The 18,983-nt window shown below is 35.4% G+C and overlaps 1 protein-coding gene across 1 annotated transcript in view; it reads left to right on the top strand.

Moving 5' to 3' along the window:
- The window catches only part of MSH4 (mutS homolog 4), a 29,947-nt gene extending 11,950 nt beyond the window's left edge, over positions 1-17,997 (top strand). The window contains exons 7-20 of the mRNA XM_035891741.1: positions 1,113-1,285; positions 2,050-2,117; positions 6,665-6,739; positions 7,163-7,227; positions 7,752-7,921; positions 8,958-9,094; positions 9,531-9,634; positions 10,470-10,594; positions 11,642-11,842; positions 13,039-13,157; positions 13,673-13,801; positions 15,314-15,488; positions 17,124-17,212; positions 17,549-17,997. Coding sequence (XP_035747634.1) covers positions 1,113-1,285; positions 2,050-2,117; positions 6,665-6,739; positions 7,163-7,227; positions 7,752-7,921; positions 8,958-9,094; positions 9,531-9,634; positions 10,470-10,594; positions 11,642-11,842; positions 13,039-13,157; positions 13,673-13,801; positions 15,314-15,488; positions 17,124-17,212; positions 17,549-17,746 — 1,828 coding nt within the window. The 3' untranslated portion in view covers positions 17,747-17,997. The remainder of the gene's footprint in view (positions 1-1,112; positions 1,286-2,049; positions 2,118-6,664; positions 6,740-7,162; positions 7,228-7,751; positions 7,922-8,957; positions 9,095-9,530; positions 9,635-10,469; positions 10,595-11,641; positions 11,843-13,038; positions 13,158-13,672; positions 13,802-15,313; positions 15,489-17,123; positions 17,213-17,548) is intronic.
- Positions 17,998-18,983: the final 986 nt, after the last annotated feature.

Genomic DNA, 18,983 nt, shown 5'->3' with positions numbered 1-18,983 from the left:
ATCAGATACTAACAGGTAAAAGTTAATAGTACAGGCACACATCAGAAACACCTAAATCAAGCTCTTATCCCAGTATTAATTCTGGAAAGGCTTGTATCTCTTCTTTAACTGCATAGGGAAATGACCCCTCCATTGCTTAGACGTTTAGGAAGTGTGGATGCTATCCCAAATGTGGAGTTCCCCTGAAGTGTTGTCATGAGCTACATCTTACAATAAAGGTGTCCTTAATAAAATTGGTTTTAAATTGCCCCCTTTTTTTAATTGTCTTGACTGTTGCTTTGTTCTTTTATACCATGGTATTTCAGGAGTTTCTGTACTATCTGTCTATCTTTATGCTGTTTGATTTGTATACTTGTATCAGATTTCTTCCTATACAAGTTCTGTTTTAATCAATCTGTTTATATGGCCCCATTGTTTTCATTGGCTTTCTTTCAAGCATTGAAAGTTTCAGGTTTCTAAAACTGTTTAGGTATGTACTAGATATAAATATTATAGGCTGTTTATTTTAAACAGATACGATTAAGCGTGAGACCCTGGGATGTGTAACATGTAAAAGCCATTAACATGAAAATAATATTTCTAAATCATAAGCATGTTATTTGGCTCCTGTATTGACTGTCAGTCAGTACTTCAAAAAAATAAAATCAAAGCTTATTTCTATCTTGGACTTCTAAGTATTTAAAATAATTTTCAGAAACATATTTTAATGAAAATGTTCTGATTAGTATTTGATATCAGCTTATAATTTGTTTCCTTTTGTAGGGTTAGTAAGTTTGGTTTTAGTTAGTTCAACTGAGAGGAATAACATGAACTGCACCACTGCAGTAGGAATGGAATACCACTACAAAACATTAGGAAAATGCTGAATACAAATGTATTTCTATACTTTGGAAAATTATATAATGAGGGCTAATATTATATTAAATTACATTAAATTACTTGACTTCCTAAACTGCTGTGGTTCAATATAGTATACATGGCAAATAGGGAGGTGCTAAGGATCCCAAAAGCACGCCTTGAATTTGTAGGATACTTTTACCTGAAAATGTCACTTGACATTTACCATTTTTATTTTTGTGAGTGTATTCTTCACATATATTTTGTTTTCAAAGGAATGGTCACACGCTTTTTGGTATCCTAAATTACACTAAAACTCCAGGTGGAAGTCGAAGACTTAGATCCAATATCCTGGAGCCACTGGTTGACGCTGAAACAATTAACACAAGACTGGATTGTGTTCAGGAATTACTTCAGGATGAGGAGCTCTTTTTTGGTCTTCAAGCAGGTAGTAGTTTATTTTTTAATTCATAGCATAACTTTTTTTTAAACATTTTTTCTAATCTATGAAAGCATTCAGTGTGACTGAACATGTTTGAAAAGTATTTTTTTAATGATTAGTCAGGTGACACATATAGTGGACACTTAATTTTTTTAGGTAATCTTTATTGTGATAGTGAAATTTTTCTCAAATTTTTTTCTAAGAAAAGTGAATTTCTCTGATAAAGTGGATAGAAGTCAGTGAGACAATAGCTTTTTAGAAGCATTTGAGTTTGTCTCTTTACTTCTATGGCTAGATAAGCACTATGTTGGAAGTATCCAAGTGTACATAATGTACACATTAAAACCAAAGACATTGCTGATATAATACTTGTTGTGTATGCATATTTTTTTCCATTGCTTCATAAAACATAGTGGTCCAGACAAATGTAAAAAAAATTCCAATACCCGAGTATGAGTTAGTCCATCTGAAGTCGGATCTTTATCACAAGAGAAATATGATTTGATCTAACAATAAGAATATTGCTGAATTGATATATGTCCACCTGTACAATAATCATTACGTGCTTAGGTATAGTAAGTATAGTTATGAGAAAATAATTTAGATAGCAGTTATTTTTAACCTGTTTTTCCCCGGTAAATAATTTATGAAGATAGAATGAAAGAAAAAGATTAGCATAAGTATCACTAAGTAAGTGTGTGCATTTAAAAAAAAATAGATTTTACTACAATTTCAGTTCAATTACTGATCTGTTTACTTTTGTTTTACAGTTATCTCAAAATTCCTGGATACAGAACAACTACTTTCAGTTTTGGTACAAATTCCAAAGCAGGATACAGTACGTTTCGAAACACAGCTTAGATGATCAGTTACCTGGCTATAACATGCAATATATAAATGTGATATCTATAAATATTCATTATATGATAAGAAAAAGACTGCACCTTAGAAAGACATGGAACAATGTTATCGTAGATTGAGAGTATCTTATTTTACAGCAGTAGAAGATTCGCATAGGAGAATGTTAGAAAAATGGGGGTTTGCTTCAATATCACATTCATCTTAATTTATGCAAACTGACTTCCAAAAATGTTTACTTTTTCATCACTCCCCACCTTTATTCTTCATAAGTGTACATCCTATGCAACAGTACTAGGATGAGAGAGAGGAATTTTCTTCACATCCACATTCATATTTCCTTTGCAAGGAAAAAGTGGTAACAGAAATTTACTCTCTTTGGAGGTTAATACAATTTTTGATAGCCTAAAGAAAATGAAGCATCTTTCTTACTAGAAATTAAATAATTTCTTAGCTTTCATGTAATACAGATCAATAGAAATTAGTCTATATTGTCTGAAGAAATATTTTGAAAAAGATAATCTTAAGAAGCACTCTGACTTTGCTCAGCTGTGCTTATACTACAGATAAACCTAAATATTCAATTACTAAGTCAATCGTGTACACATACAAAGCCAGTAATGGGACTTACCTGTTAGTTTCCAGGACAGAGACACTGTATCAGCTAAGCACAGCTTTTTCATGCAGGATTTAAGTGTTTCCTCTGAAAAGCAACCAGCTGACAGGAGACAATATACTCACTTGCACAGCATAACCAGTACCAAATGAGACAGCAGTTTCCCTTACACTGACTGTTCTCATAAGCAAAGAACCTTACATCTCAAGCACACAGAGCGAGATATCTAGCTTATGAGTAGTGTCTGGAAGTCCCTTCTGCGTCCAGTTCTCAACTTGACCCATGCTTCTCTGCTAACTTTTGAATGCAAGGAATAAGTAATGTATTGGAGAATTGATTACTCTTCAGTTTTCTCAGGGTCCGGTTTTATGGATTAAGAGAGTGACCTGCTCTTACCTTAAATCACACATCTTACAAGGCGGAGCAAAATGAAATGCAGATAAAAGCATTTATTCATAAAAGCATAACTAGACAAAAAAGCTATAAATGCTTACAATAACAGTTTAGTTGAAAGACAAGCAGTACTTTATCTGCTTATGTTAAGGCTTCATCAGGAAGGTATTTTATCCCTTATCCACTTGACAGTGGCGGCCATGGTTTCAGTCTGTGTGAGTGCCTTATGCCTCCTGTTGCATCCATTACAGTACACTTGAACTTGAGTGAGTACAGGAACTTGACCAATAGAGAAGGCTTCCATCACAGATCACCTTTAGGAGAATTACTGAATATATCTTCAGATTCGAGTTCCTTAGAACCCCTCTTTCCTCCTCAGTACTTCTAGTGAATTTTCCCTTTCAAGTCTTCTAGGAGTTCAAGACAGATTTCATCTTTCACCTTGAAAATTGTGCTGTTAACGTTTTTAACCAGATAGTTGTGAATAATTAAACTAAGGGTTTCTTCTTTCAGTGTGCCAATGTGTCTTTGTTAGACTGGAGGTCAGCTCCTGTTCTGAACTAGTTTGTAAACAAAAATTGCTGAAGCACGTATAAAAGCTCTCTACCTCCTAGTGACTATTAACATGTTTCAAAGAAAGATTATTTTTTTCATCAGACCTTGCCTTGCATATCAATCTGTACGTTAACACATGCAATACAAATATGAAAACAGGATGAATACATGTAGCTTACTACTGGATCTTGATTGAGACCAGACATGACAGTTAATCACAGTGAGCTTCAGATAACTGAGCCTCAACTTCTTTCTACTAAGCTTATTGTAACCATTCCATTATAAGTTACATTTCCCACTGTACTTGAGTAGGATATTTCTGCCAATGCTTTTGAGGTTTATGCTTGCCTGTGCTTATGCTGGTATGCCAGCATCATAGATACTTAAAACTCTTTCACCTCTCGGTGTATTCTAACATGCTGACTTACCTGCTTAGATAAATGACTTGTCTAATGCCAGTTAAAGAGATCAGGTACAGACTCCATCAGGACTGTAATAAATGCAGATAAATCTCTTTAATTGCATACCCAAAAAGCTGAATGTTTATTGCTCCCAGCTTTCCTTATAGAGATCTGTAACATGAATGAAAGAACAGCTGTATGATTAAAATTGCCAGACTGGATGCCTTTATGTATGCATAGGACCATGTACACCAAACTTTTAACCGCAGTGTTTTCAATCTTGACTGGCTCCAATACAGCAGAGCTTACTATTCATGCAACGGACCTTATCAACACATACAAATATCTTAAGGGTGGAAGTCACGAGGATGGAAGCAGTCTGTTTGCAGTGGTGTCCAGTGACAGGACTAGGGGCAATGGGTGCAAACTGAAACATAAGAGGTTTCAGTTGAATATGAGGAAAAACTTCTTTACTCTAAGGGTGACAGAGCACTGGAACAGGCTGCCCAGGGAGGCTGTGGAGTCTCCTTCTCTGGAGATATTCAAAGCCTGCCTGGATGAAGTCCTGTGTAGATTGCTCTAGGAGAACCTGCTTTAGTAGGGGGGTTGGACTAGATGATCTCCCGAGGCCCCTTCCAACCCTTGCGATTCTGTGATCTGTGATGTTCATTCAAGCGCTAACTCAGTTGCTTTTATCAAATGCTAGATTAACCCATTCAGTATGTTCCACTCCCACTCTCCGTAAAAATTTTCATTGCAAAATGTTCCCTGGTCAACAGATGAGCTGCTCATCTGAAAAGCCTACACTTTCAATCTCTCAAGTGTAAGTGATTGGTATGTTCAACACGAGCATTCTTTCATCCTGAGGACCATCAGCTGACAATCTTGCTGAGATGTGTTACTTGAAAAATCATGTCATTGGTGAAATCAAGTATTTCCTTTTATGAAATCTGCATATATTAACAAATGAAAGGTAACTGGACAACACCCACCCCCTCGCCCCCCAGATTTCCTTAAAAGACCATCTTATCTCAATCATGAAGGATCCTTAGAAGTTGGATTAACATCCAACTTTTAGTAGAAATAAGGTCCACCTGCTCTGGATTACTTGGTCACCCATCTGAAGAACATATTCAATAGATTCAGCGCCTGATGAAGTTCCAGGTATTGTGCACATTGATTCCTTCTCTCACAGGGAGAAGGTACCAGTGTTTTTGGTTTAAATGAATTTCCAGGAAATGGAAAAGTTAAACGAGGGCTGATCCACTGACATAGCACTTAAATCTGTAGGACTTGAGTGTCTAGCACAAAACCAAAGTTGACCACTTCTCTGAATCGTCAGAGTGGCTGTGGACAAATTAATTTCAGATGCTGTAAAGGATAGGCTTGCATTTTAATCATTAATGAACCATAAAGAAATAGGATTATATAAAAGAGTTATCGACTATGGTTGTGTTCATTCATTTTCTCCCTTTGACCCTAAAGTGCAGCAGGTACAAAGATCCACTTATAACACCAATTCAGTTAAAGTTCCTAAAGAGCTATTTTAGCAAATAGTTCCATTATGAAATACCAACTCTTCACATATGACCATATCTGTCTTTTTGATGTCTGATTCCATCATGGGACTTAGACCCCATATTTATTTGCAGATTGTGATTTTTCCATTCATACATTTAACATTGTTTAGTCCTATCTTTTACAGAAAACAACTTTATACAGAAGGTAAGATAAGGCAAGGGATACCCTCTACTACAAGAGTAAAGACTTATGTACAAACGAGAAGGATTTCACATGGGATCATACTCCTGTGTTCATGTTAAAAACTGACACTAGATTTTCTTTGGAACCAAGCAATGCGCTAATCTATGTTGGTTTCTAAAAATCCTCTCAGCCAGTGCATATGTACTGCATATGCTATGCAGTATATATTCTGTGTCCTAATATCAGCAGCAAAATTCTTTATCATAAATGTTGATGGGGCATACAAAACAAGGTAGAATGTGTATGTGGACAAAATATTCTGAAGAGCAGTCATTATTGTAAGCAAAATTTTTAAACTTTTTTTTTTTTAATTACATGGGGAGATGTTTAAGGATATTACTGTATTAACCAAAGATAAGTCAACCAAGTTGGGTTATGCTGTGTTTGACAGCATTTATGAAAAGGGCTATGCTTCTTAATTGTAAGGCATAATGTATCCGCTTTGAAAGAGTCTACAAGCTATGTAGAGCTTGTATAGAGCTATGTATATTTAGAAGATTATAAGAAGTTTTCACAGCTTGGGTTAGCAGTGTTCTCACCGTCAATCATTATCAGTGCAGATGTGAAAATATTAACTACTGACAGGTACTATCACGGTAGGGAATGTAAAATTTAGGTCAACTTTTTTTGTGCAGTTATACATCAAATTGTCAAAGTAAGCTTATAAAATATTTTAGCAATTTTTATTAAAAGTATAAACCTATTACAGTTAACAGTATGAGCTCTGCTAGTTCTTAAGTACTTTTTTAAACAAGCAGACATAAAACCACCTCCAATATGTGTAAAATTTTTCAACAGATTAAAGCTGCTGAATCAAAAATAACGAATTTAATCTACCTGAAGCATACTCTAGAACTCGTGGAACCTCTAAAAGTAAGCTCTCTCTGCAGTTTTTTTTAATAAAGTACAGGGAGTTTTGTCCTTGTTTTTGCATAGTGCAGTTTGTTTAATTTCATAGAATATAGAATAGAGTATCTCAAGTTGGAAGGGACCAATAAGGATTGTTGAGTCAAAAAAAAAATTTATATCTTGCAGAACACAATACTTCCAATATAGTCTGTTAATTCTTAAGGCAATTGAAAATATGCATTTAAGTCTAATATTCTTAAGAACTGTATTCCTACTATTACCTGAATAACTGATTTTATAACAAACACTTAAGTGAAACTCCTGCTCAGATTCTGTAAGCTGCTTATGCAACCACTAATAGGCCTCTGTGAATCTAAGAACTTTTAGTCCTTTAAAAGAGCTGCAAAAAGAAGTAACTGTTCATGTCCATATTTTAATCTTCAACAGGCTGCTTTAAGAAGCTGTAACACACCACTGCTAAAGGCTTATTACAATTCTCTTGAAGATTCAAGGTATTTATCATAATACTTTAGCTAGTATGTTAGAATCCTGGATTAAAGATATTGCATCTTCGCTTATTTGTAGTTATGGGTATAGCTCAGTTCTTTTGCCTAAAAGCTGATTTTAATTGCCAAAAATTCTGATTTTCAACTAACAAACAAACACAGGGAAAAAAGCAAAACAAAAAGTTAGCTATGATACTGCAATAACTGATGGACTGCACTGCATTAGAAATTCTGAAAAGACAGTAGTGGTTTCCTAGAGTCCCCATAATAATGGAAAAATCAATTGTCGCCTGTATGTTTGAGAAATAATTTATATCTCCCAAAGATTTGAATTATATTATTGGTCAGACTTGGTTATAGTCATGCTTCATTCTGAGGTGAAAATAGACATGAAATTTAGTGTTTGGTTTTAACAGTAGATAATTTGCTTCAGTTTTTTGTAATACTCTTATTTGTAATTTTGGGGTGATATTGCAAATAAAAATTTTTAAGTATTATGTAGCTAATCAGTGATACAACTAATATTGCAGATTTGGAATTATACTTGAAAAGATTACAACTGTAATTAATGATGATACAAGGTACACAAAAGGATGTCTGAGTATGAGGACCCAGAAATGCTATGCTGTTAAGCCTAACATCAATGAATTCCTTGACATAGCTCGTAGAACATACACAGAAATTGTTGATGACATAGCAGGTATTTCTAAACCAAGATTTTTATTTATTTGGAGTTCAAATTACATTGCACCTGGCATATAGAAGCCATGTAATCATATCTATTATAGACTTCTCATACATAAAAAGTATTTAGTATTAGTATAAACTGATTGTCATTGATAAGTAACTGAAGTACTTGTGAGATACATATTGAGATTCTCCTTTTGTAGATAAAAACTGGGTTTTAATGAAGTTCAACAATTATATTGTGATTCCTATATTTAAAACTGGTGCTCCTTATTCTCTAAAAGCACAAAAAGTTAAACTAATGTAACGTAATTATTCCAACTAAAACATTCTGAATAAAACATGTCAATCTTTGTTTTAGGTTCTTGAATTAAAGTATCTGAGTTCTTTGTTCTTTATATTTTAAGCAGTCTTGATTTATCTGTGGACGACTTTTTAGCCAAGCTATTAAGAGTTGGAAAGTACAAACGAAAGGAATTTTAGCATAATGTCTATTGCTGGGCTTTAGTGACCTTCCTGTTTATCGTTAAGTCAAAATTGTATCTTCTCCGCTAGGAACAAGATGGATTTAGGGGGGGTTACAATGCTTTACAAATGTAAAGCGTTGCCCACAGTCTGGGGAAAGAAAATTGCTTAGAATTGTGAACTGGTTAAAAAGTGAGAGTCCCTAGTGTACAGTTCATATTCTGTCTGCTGATTAGACACTGAAGCTAAGTACTTGAGCAAACTTTCCTTTCCATAGTTAGGTCCACCTGGGAGTTGGTAAAATGTATGAACTCTTTTTTAAAGAACACATGAATTTATCTGATTCTCCTCTGGATTTTTTTTCCCAATAGCTTTATGCAGCCAGATTTCTTACATGAATACGTTACTTAAATAACTCCCTGGAGACCCACCTCTAAGGCCTTTTGTCACGTTACTTACCTGACACATTCAGTGCCTATAAATCACATTAACAGTATGCATCTTTGTACCAACACAAACATGTACGTGTGTGTATGCGCATGACTGTATGTAATTTGGGTCAAATCTTTCTTTGTGGTATGTAGGTATGATAACACAACTTGCAGAAAAGTACAACCTACCAATGAAAACAAGTTTCAGCTCTGCTCGTGGATTTTTTATCCAGATGAATGTTGATTGTTCAACATTACCCAATGGCCAGCTTCCTTCTGAATTTACAAAGGTATTTGTACAAGATATGTTTTTTCCTAATATGTTTGTATACTTAATTTATATAAAATGTATGATACATTAATAAAGTACACATTATACAGTAATTTAAGCAACAATTAAAATAATTCCAGTGAAGCTATCTAGAAGTAAATGAAGGTATAATTGGTATGTTTTTATAACTGCCCTGTTTCTAGTTATACTTAATATAGTCATAAATGTGCAATTACATGCAATTATGTTGTGTGTAAATAATGAAGTTGTATATTTTGCTGATAACTGCATTCTCTTATGTGGATTTTTCATTAAAATGTATATGGGACAAATGAAACCAGGCATTGTTTTTTCTGCCTTTTTTCCCCTGTATTGTTCTCAGTTTGCTTTTTAGAAACTTACTCTTTTTTCTGATAATACAGCAAGCTCTTATTGTTGGTTTGAATTCGCTTTAGATCACTAGAATGAAAAATACATATAGCTTCACTTCAGCAGATTTAATAAAAATGAATGAAAGATGTCAGGAGTCCCTGAGAGAAATATATCACATGACCTACTTGTAAGACCATTTAAAACTATTTAATATTTGCTAACTACGTTGATTTTGTCCAATTAATAGCTAATTACGTGTCTGCTTAAAGCTGTCTTTCTGTTAAGTTATGGCTTCTTACAGAAATAATCCAAAGTGACACTGATCAAGTGAACTTCCTGAGACAAAAAAGCCCCCACAAAGTGTGTATTGTATTAAACATGATCACAAATATATAAGCATTTATTAATAAGGGTGGCCATCATATTTATTACATTTTTATGGGTGAATTATCTGCACAAAATGACACAATGAATGCATTAGTTTTGTAATGCAGCATCATTACTTTTAATCAGTTCCTTGCATTTACAGTAGAACTGTCTATTTCTGTATTTTGTCCTTTCTGCATGTCATGTTGCTCTGCTGTCTATTTCAGAAGACTTACTAAGTGTAATGTTGCATCTCAATTTTATGGAAATTCTTTCTAGAATCCATGTGGGGTTTTTATTAACAAGAAGGCCTAAAGGAATTAGAGTCACATTTGACGTGTTAATAAAACATACTTGATTCCATAGCTATATTTTTAGTTCATTCTCTTTCTGAAGCTTTCCTATGAGCTGTTGGTATTTGAGCTATGTGTCTTGTGTCTGACAGCAGAATTCGATCTGAAATGATGGTATAAGATCTTAATTTGCTTCAAAGAAATGTATACATTTGTTTGCATCTGGCAGAGATGATTGCATGTTCTGAGTAACCTCCCATCCTAATGCATGCAGTATGAACATTATTAACTTGCTTTATTTATGTAAGTTGTATAAAGCGACAGTATGTACTGTGCAACAACTAAATCAATGTCTTATTTCAGAATAGTGTGTAAACTACTGAACGAGATCTATGAACACATTCATTGCCTATACAAGCTGTCTGACATTGTGTCAATGCTGGATATGCTGCTTTCATTTGCCCATGCCTGCACTCTTTCTGATTATGGTAAGTTTCTTCTTTGATTCCATCATGGGCCAAATAAAGACCCTCCTGTTGGGGAACATCTGGGCTCTTTTGTCTGGTTCTCTAATTGCTAAGCCCACATCATTTATTTTTCTGGGTCTTGGCAGGCTTTAGGTGAGTGTCTCTGGTCTATCTGTGCCAGTTTTGTGCTGATGGTTTTTTTTGTTTCCATTCACTGCAATTACATTCTGCCATTTAGCTGCTGTAAGCCTTCACAGCCAGTCTTTTCAAGATAGCCAGTTTAAGCATATTCTATTCAAAAGCATGAAATCTGTGAACATTCTGAGTTTACACTTCTGTGCTGAAAGGGCACAAGATAATATAAGCAGATCAACACCAAATATATACCATAAAACAAAATATGTGGCTACCTTTGTTTATCTGCTTCAGTTCCTGTAGCACTTTAGACATTTTCGGAAGTAGCATCTTCTAAGGAATCCAGAATCATGTGCTTATCTGCATATCATTCATCCTGCTTCCCCAGACCAGTTCTACAATGTACACATGAGCACATTGTCTTCAACTAATGCTGACCTGACATACTTTCTACAGTACAATGTGGTGTAGATACTAAGTCAGGTCTGGAAGCCATCTCAGGCGGTGTATTAGCTCATCATTACTGATGCTGCTATGTAATTTCCAATTCATGAGCCGGATCAGTTTACTTTGCAGTATGGACTGTGAATCTTCATGTGATGATGATTCCAGTCATAGCACATGAACTGATATGTAACTGAACAGTAACCGATATGCTTGAGGCATCACAAACTTTTCCCACCAAATGAATCGGAGCACAGGTTTTCATCAGCAGTAATAACAAGACCAAAGACTTAGCTTCTCCCATAAAACTACACCTGCAGTTTGCACAGCCAGACATGAATGCGTATCCACCAAAAGAAATCAGGGAATCAGGACCACAGAGTTTGGCTTAGCCTCTGCAAGAATTGCTTTATTTCAAAATGCACTAGTTAATAGCGTAAAGGTTCCCATACTAACTCTGCAATGTTTTATATCCTTTTTCTCATTTAGTTCGTCCAGAATTTACGGATACTTTAGCAATCAAGCAGGGATGGCATCCCATTCTTGAAAAGATAGCTGTGGAAAAACCTGTGTCTAACAACACATATCTGACAGAGGGTAACAATTTTGCCATTATTACGGGACCAAATATGAGTGGAAAATCAACATACCTAAAACAGATTGCTCTCTGTCAAATTATGGCACAGATTGGTGAGTAAGAGTGTACTGGGTTAGTAATCTTCTGGAGCACATTTATTGTTTTTTAGTTAAAAATATTTATGAAATTGAATTATTTGGCTTCTGGAATAAGATTCTATCTACAGGTAAAGTTTAGTCCGTTTGCTTCTTGTGTTGCTGACAGAAGCTGCTGCAAGGTTTTGGGTCTGCCACTGGAAACTTACTGGGGCCCTGTCTGTGTATCTAGAAGCCTCCCCAGTCTGTCTTTAGAAGCAGCACAGTTGTATGCTTTAACTCTTTGGAGCACCTGAACCCAATCAAACACCTTATGCTAGATTGATAGCAAGTGTCCTTGAAATATGCCTATCGGGCTACGTATGTGTTAGTCATCCAAAAGGAATAGATGAACTTGAGCATACCTCAGTTATGTAGAGAAACATGCTTGCAGCCAAATAGAATTAATAGATAATCAACTACTTCAAATAAAAGTAGTAATAAATACTGAAAGTTTCTATCACTAAAATGATAAAAGTAAAATATTTGTAAAGTCTAACTGAGACTTATCCCTATACTCAGGAATTCCTCATGATTTTTACCTTAGAGGTAAGGCGGGTGGCACAGGAGAAAAATCTTAATATGCTGACCCTAACTCTACTGGAATGAAACTACATAGCAGTGGAGAATAAAATTTGTCCACCATGTGTTTGTGGGTCCAATCCCCAACAACTGCAAGTTCTTCAGCAACTGCTCTCAAAACCATCAGTTTAATATGAATAAAGGAGACTGTAAACTCTTTTGGCAGGTTTCCCGTTATTTTCTATTCAATAAAAGTAAAAAGCCTCAAAGTCTGATAAAGGCAATATAATCTTGGTTTTGGGAAGCTAAAATTCCTTGGGATTAGTAACTGAATGGCTACAGAAATGTAAATTAATCCTAGTGTTTATTCTCACTTTTGCATCCCCTTAGAGTGACACACAGCTTCAGGAATAAGATTTCTTAAGGTTTCTTAAGATAGGTTTCTTTAATTATGGTATCTATATAATAATTTTTTTCTTATAAAGTAATGGTAAACACAATCTTATGAAATTTTATACAGTGAGATGCATTCTCTACCATGCATGAAGACCAAGTGTAAAACTGGTAATTTTTTTTTTCCCCATTGACATATTCAGGCAAATTGGCATTTATCACACTGATAACAGAAAACTCGTATTTTACTTGTTTTGTAGGTTCTTATGTCCCAGCAGAGTATTGTTCATTTCGAATTGCAGAGCAAATTTTTACCAGAATAGGTATGGATGATGATATAGAAACGAATGCATCAACATTCATGAAAGAAATGAAAGAGGTATTAAATACAGCTAATTCAGGGTGCAAGGCCCATTTTTACTGTTAAGCTAATAGAACGAAAAGTAGTCAAAAATTCAGCTTTCATCTGTTAAATTAACGATAAAGCACAGAAAACCAAGCATATCTTAAATAAAAAGATGTCCCAATAGGAGTAAAAATCAGTGCTCTGTTGGACAGTAGTTTCAACGCTTTGTTATTTCTTAGACCTTAAATTATTATCCGTAGGAGCCTAAGCCTTCTCATTTCCTCTCCCAAACTGATACGGTTTTAGGGAAAGTAGTATGTTGAATGGAAAAGAGAAAGAGTGCTGTAGTATGAGTCTTTGCTTGATCAGAATTGACAGCTATTTGAAAGCTGTGAAAAGGTAAAATGTGGGGATCTGACAATAGTTTTTAAAATCTCTGCATTGTTTCATCTGAATAACATAAAGTATTCCTATTAGCAGCAGTATTCCTCTTAGGGTTCTTAAAAAATGCATTTATAGGAATGATAACACATTAATTGTTTTCCTAGATAACATACATCATACAAAATGCTAATGACAAATCACTCATCATAATTGACGAACTTGGGAGAGGTACCAGTGCTGAAGAAGGTATTGGCATTTGTTATGCTGCCTGTGAATACCTGTTGAATTTAAAGGTAATCCTGTTTTGAAAAAAATTAAAACCTTGTAGCTGCTTTGTCATACTGAAAGTAAATAGAGTATTTTCTCACAATTTAAACTTTTGTAGAGATTTCTTGCCTAAATACAGTATTTTTCATAACTAGCGAATAGTAAGAATTATGGTGATAGAGAAAAAATACTGACATAAACTGCACTTCTGTTCACTGGTGGTTGTGATTCAACCCCAGGAGGCAGCTAAACACCACACAGCCACTTGCTCACTCCCCCGCAGTGGGATGGGGGAGAGAATCGAAAGACTAAAACTGAGAAAACTTATGGCTTGAGATAAAGACAGTTTAATAGGTAAAGCAAAGCTGTGCATGCAGGCAAAGCAAACCCAGGAATTCATTCACTACTTCTCATGGGCAGGCAGGTGTGCAGCCATCTCCAGGAAAGCAGGGCTCCACATGTAACAGTTACTTGGGAAGACAAAACACCATTACTCCAAATATCCCCCCCTTCCTCCTTCTTGCCCCGGCTTTATATGCTGAGCATGGCATCATACGGTGTGGGATATCCCTTTGGTCAGTTGGGGTCAGCTGTTGCAGCTGTGCCCCCTGCCAACTTCTTGTGCTCCCCCCCAGCCTGCTTGCTGGCAGGGCAGTGGGAGAAGCTTTTCTGTTTGATGCTGTGTAAGCACTGCTCAGCAACAGCTAAAACATGGGTGTGTTATCAACACTATTTTCAGCACAAATCCAAAACATAGCCCCATGAGCGCTACTTTGAAGAAAATTAACTCTAGCCCAGCCCAAACCAGTCCACTGGTCACCATCTCTTTCCAGCTTGCTTGCAAGCTTGCATTTCTCTCTAGAAAGAGGATAACCCAGTCTCTTTAGCCTTGCTTAGTACAGCTTTGTATGCTTGAATATTAAAGGTGAACCTCTTTACCTGACTGTTATCTTTCCAAAGTACAGTGGTAGTTCCACAGAACTTATGAATTGGTGAGAGGTTAGAGGCTTGTTTAGAAAAGTGGAAGATGGCTTTAAATGGGTTGGAAGTTTCACCTCTCTTACTAGTTATGTGATCAGTCTCAGGTTGTTGTCAGCTCCTTGAAGTAAGTGTGCAGGTGTTCAGTTTCTCATCAGGTTTTATCAAGAGTACTTTTGTGGTTTGGTTTGAAAAGCTCAGATATTTTCTGTAGCTTGTACTTTTGGTAAAACATTCCTTGAGAGTATTAAGGCAACCATTTGACAATAATTCAGATTAACCCTAGTCAAATGTTGTAAGCATCATGGATTTCCTGTTAGTTCTGATATTCTTTTCTTTCTACTGAGAAAGGAGTGAGAGAATCCCCAGTTGGAAAATACACCCTTGCCAATGGTGGAAGTAATCACTTAAAGTTTTTAATTCACTTTAATAATTTAAAGACAGCTTTTCAATGTTTTGGAGGAAAACCAGGACATCTGTGAGATCATTTATTTTTTCTTATTTATTGTAATTTATTCCAGGATAATTTCCAATTTTTTTTTTCTTGTTTACTTATTTAGGCATTTACATTGTTTGCTACACATTTCCTGGAACTGTGTCACATAGATGCTTTATATCCCAATGTGGAAAATTACCATTTTGAAGTGCAACATGTGAGAAGCAGTGCTGGAAATAAGGAGAAAATTGCTTACACTTACACACTCTCCAAAGGATATACAGAAGAAAAGAACTATGGTAATGGAGTCCAGTCTTACTGTCTAAGATGCTATTTCAGTTATTAGGCATCTAACGATACTTTTCTGATGACAGATTTCTGCTGAGTTCGTATCTCTTATAGCTTAACAACTACAGATCTGTAATATGTTCCAAATACTTACGTGTTTTAAGTAACTGTGTAGTGAGATAGTAGTTTGGGGTAGTATGAAGAACTTACATGGAATTTCATAGTGAAAAAAAACATTTTAGTAATGTCGGTAGCTACTTGATTCACCCCCGTTTGAATGAGATGAGCCATTCTGAGCACACAGTACTTGAGCTGATTTCATCTCTGCTTGTAGAAGTGACTGAAAGTTCTGGAGAGGCTTAAAGCTGTGAATGCTGAGGTTTGTGTTATGTAAAACTCTTTTATGCGTCTGCCCTAAGTAATGATATATCAGTTAAATAGCAGCTCGGCCCTTTTTGATTAGCAAAAAGGAATCAAGTTTCTTTAAAAAGGGAGAGGAATTTTACTGTGTATCAGCCTAAGGCTATTTTGAGAGGTTCCACTAAAGCATCAGTGTTCTTAGGAAAGTGGGTTTACTTCTCTTTTAACTTTAGAATAAACCATACTTAAGACTGCACAGATTGACACATTATGGGTCGATAAAGAAATGAGTGACAATAAGGCATAACTACATGTTTTAAAGGGTCACAGAAATCCATCTGTTTCCAAATACTAAATTTTGAAGTTGGATCCTTGGTTTAGGTAACATTTAATCAATAGGAAATTAGCTACACATGACTTTCACAAGCTAGTCGTAACTGAAGGCTACAAATTATTCCAGTCAGGCTTCAATTAACTGGACTTAAAATGTTTATTTATCAAAATTTCAGAGTCAGCAGAAGCTTAATTTCAGATGCTACACCACCACTAACTGAGAAAAATCGTGTGTTTAGAGAGCATTCTCAGAGAACAGGAGGCCTTTAGTAACTCAGTGTCTTGGCTCTACCTTACTTAAAGTTACATTCTTCTTGATGGTTTTTCGCTTTTAACCCTACAGTATTAAAGCACCCAATGAAGCACAGAATTTCCTCAGAACAGACAGGGCCACAGGCAAAGGAGAAAGTAAAAAAATCATGTTAAGGAAAAAAAAAATTTTTTATATCTCTTTCTTACCCTGAGTATCTGGCAGTTTGGCTACTGGCAACAGATTAGAAGTTGGAACATGAAATCCATATCCACTGGATGTCTGGATTTAATGGAGAACGCATTTAGCACAGCCTGAATCTTTTCTGTCCTGCCAAATTAAAAACCTAAACAGAGAAAGCTTTTAACACCACTGTGCCATTTTTTTTCCTTTAACCCCTAATGTGTCTCATCCTGCCCAGTTACAGTATTAATGAGCAGTAACTTCATGTGGGAGTGTATCTTAGAGGTAGGATTACAACAAAGTAGATGTTTTATTTTGCAACTCTCAACCCCATATTGTTTATTTAAAAAAAAGAAAAAAAAAAAAGAGACGCAAAGAGAAAATGTATATGAAAATTATTTTTATTAAAATGAAAACTTTGGCCTTTAAAAAACAGGCTAAGTTTATTCTGGCAGACACGGTGTGGAAGGTAGGGAAAAAAGTTACATCAAAAATCCTGATTTATATTTTACATGTTTAGGATTAAAAGCTGCAGAAGTTTCCTCCCTACCATCATCTGTAATTTTGGATGCAAAGGAAATCACACATCATATTGCAAAACAAATTTTGGTATGTAGTAGAAAATTACAGTACTAATTCACAGTTTTTATAAAAATGTATTTTCAGTTTCTGAAAGGATATAGGATAAGCACTGCCTATGGTTTTATGAAAACAGATTTCATTAAAATTTGTATATCTGGAACCAGCTTTAAAGATTATACTGAAGGTCACTGTTAGGTTACAACACAAAGCTGTCCTTAGGGTTAAGGAGTATTGGATGGAATGCTGGTGTACAAACCAAGAATCAGGAGATCAGAAATAGGCTGGAAAATAGCTAATATTAGTATTTTAATAATAGAATAATTGATTTCATATTTTAATGCATGTATATGTTTCTAAGAACAGCATAGGCAGAAAAGCACCCCTGAGATGATGAAACAGAGAGCTGTATACCATTTAGCGATGAGACTGGTTCAGACTGCCAGGAATTCTCGACTGGATCCAGACAGTTTACGTATATATTTGAAAGGCTTGAAGAAAAAATATGAAGCCAGTTGTCCTGCACCTGGACAAAATGATGAGCAACAGAAATGTGTAGCATAGGCTGTTGCTCTAATGTTTATGACTGCGAGATTATTCTATTTTTTCCATAGTATTAGAAACCACTGCTTTTTACATGTTTTTAAATTCTTAATTCTTAGTCTAAATTATACTCGCTACTGAAAGACATTTCCTTCATGTTTTTTTTCCCAAAATGTACCTGAACGAAAAGCATTTACTTTGTATGAGGAACACAGTTCTTTTTGATAATGAACTATATCCCTTTCATTATTTTAGAGACAAAAAAGTTGTATAATATTAAGTATTTCCTACATGATAGATCTGATATTATAGCCCTTACATCTGATACTAAAGATCTTGCCTAACAAAAAGCAGTCTTTGAAACAGATGGTCTACTTGTCTTGCACAGGGAAGCTCTACTTGCACTGTTGAACACGCATCCATAAATCCTGTTGTTCCCTACTCAAGGAGCGTTCTACCTCTCTTGATCGTTACGCTTAATCCAACATAGGGTAGGCAGTCAAGGACTGCTTCCTCTCCAGAGCTGGGCAGCCAGAGCTTTTTTGTGACACTGTAACAGCAAATTACTGTGGTATTGACACTGGTGATCGGTTTTTGTTTAGAAAGTTGAGCTAACAGGAAATCAATAAAAAGTTGAATATTCTTCTTCTTTGTTTTGTTTTTTTTAGTACACATTGAGTGACTGCAGCCACATATTCCAGCTTGAAGGCATTTATCTTTCCTCACTTCCTTCTAACCAACTTTGGCCAAGAGTTCTTATATATTTCTTTTAAATGTGTGTGTGTGTGTACAATTTATTATACATATATCTATAAAATGGGTAATACACAACAGTGTAATATCTAATTTATAACAACAAATATATTTTTATATCTAGTTGTAATATATATTTGCTTTTTATGTATCTACCTTTGTAAACATAGCAGTGCAACAGAATAGCATTTGTAATAGGCACACTGTGGTTTTTTACCTAAGAAGTTTTTCTTATTGACTTAAGCTATTAACCACAATTCCCCTCTCTTCAGGCCTTAAATGTTGCCAGTTGTATCACTCATATCCATCAGTATTACCAGATGGCAAGGGATACATATTTCGGACATTGACTGAGCAGGCTGCACATCTCCCTGTTGGGGTCAGCTACTGCAGCACCAGAAAGAACGGCTCTGGGGGTTCATGCCTGGGAGCCTGTGGGAGTTTGACCCCATCAAAACCGATATGAATCAAAGAATCACAGAATCATTTGGTTGGAAAAGACCTT

This window comes from Egretta garzetta, unplaced genomic scaffold (assembly GCF_000687185.1).
Source record: "Egretta garzetta isolate BGI_Z169 unplaced genomic scaffold, ASM68718v1 scaffold163, whole genome shotgun sequence".
NCBI classification, from domain to species: domain Eukaryota; kingdom Metazoa; phylum Chordata; class Aves; order Pelecaniformes; family Ardeidae; genus Egretta; species Egretta garzetta.
The sequence above is the reverse complement of the archived record's forward strand: the minus strand, read 5'-3'. Positions and strand labels throughout refer to the sequence as shown.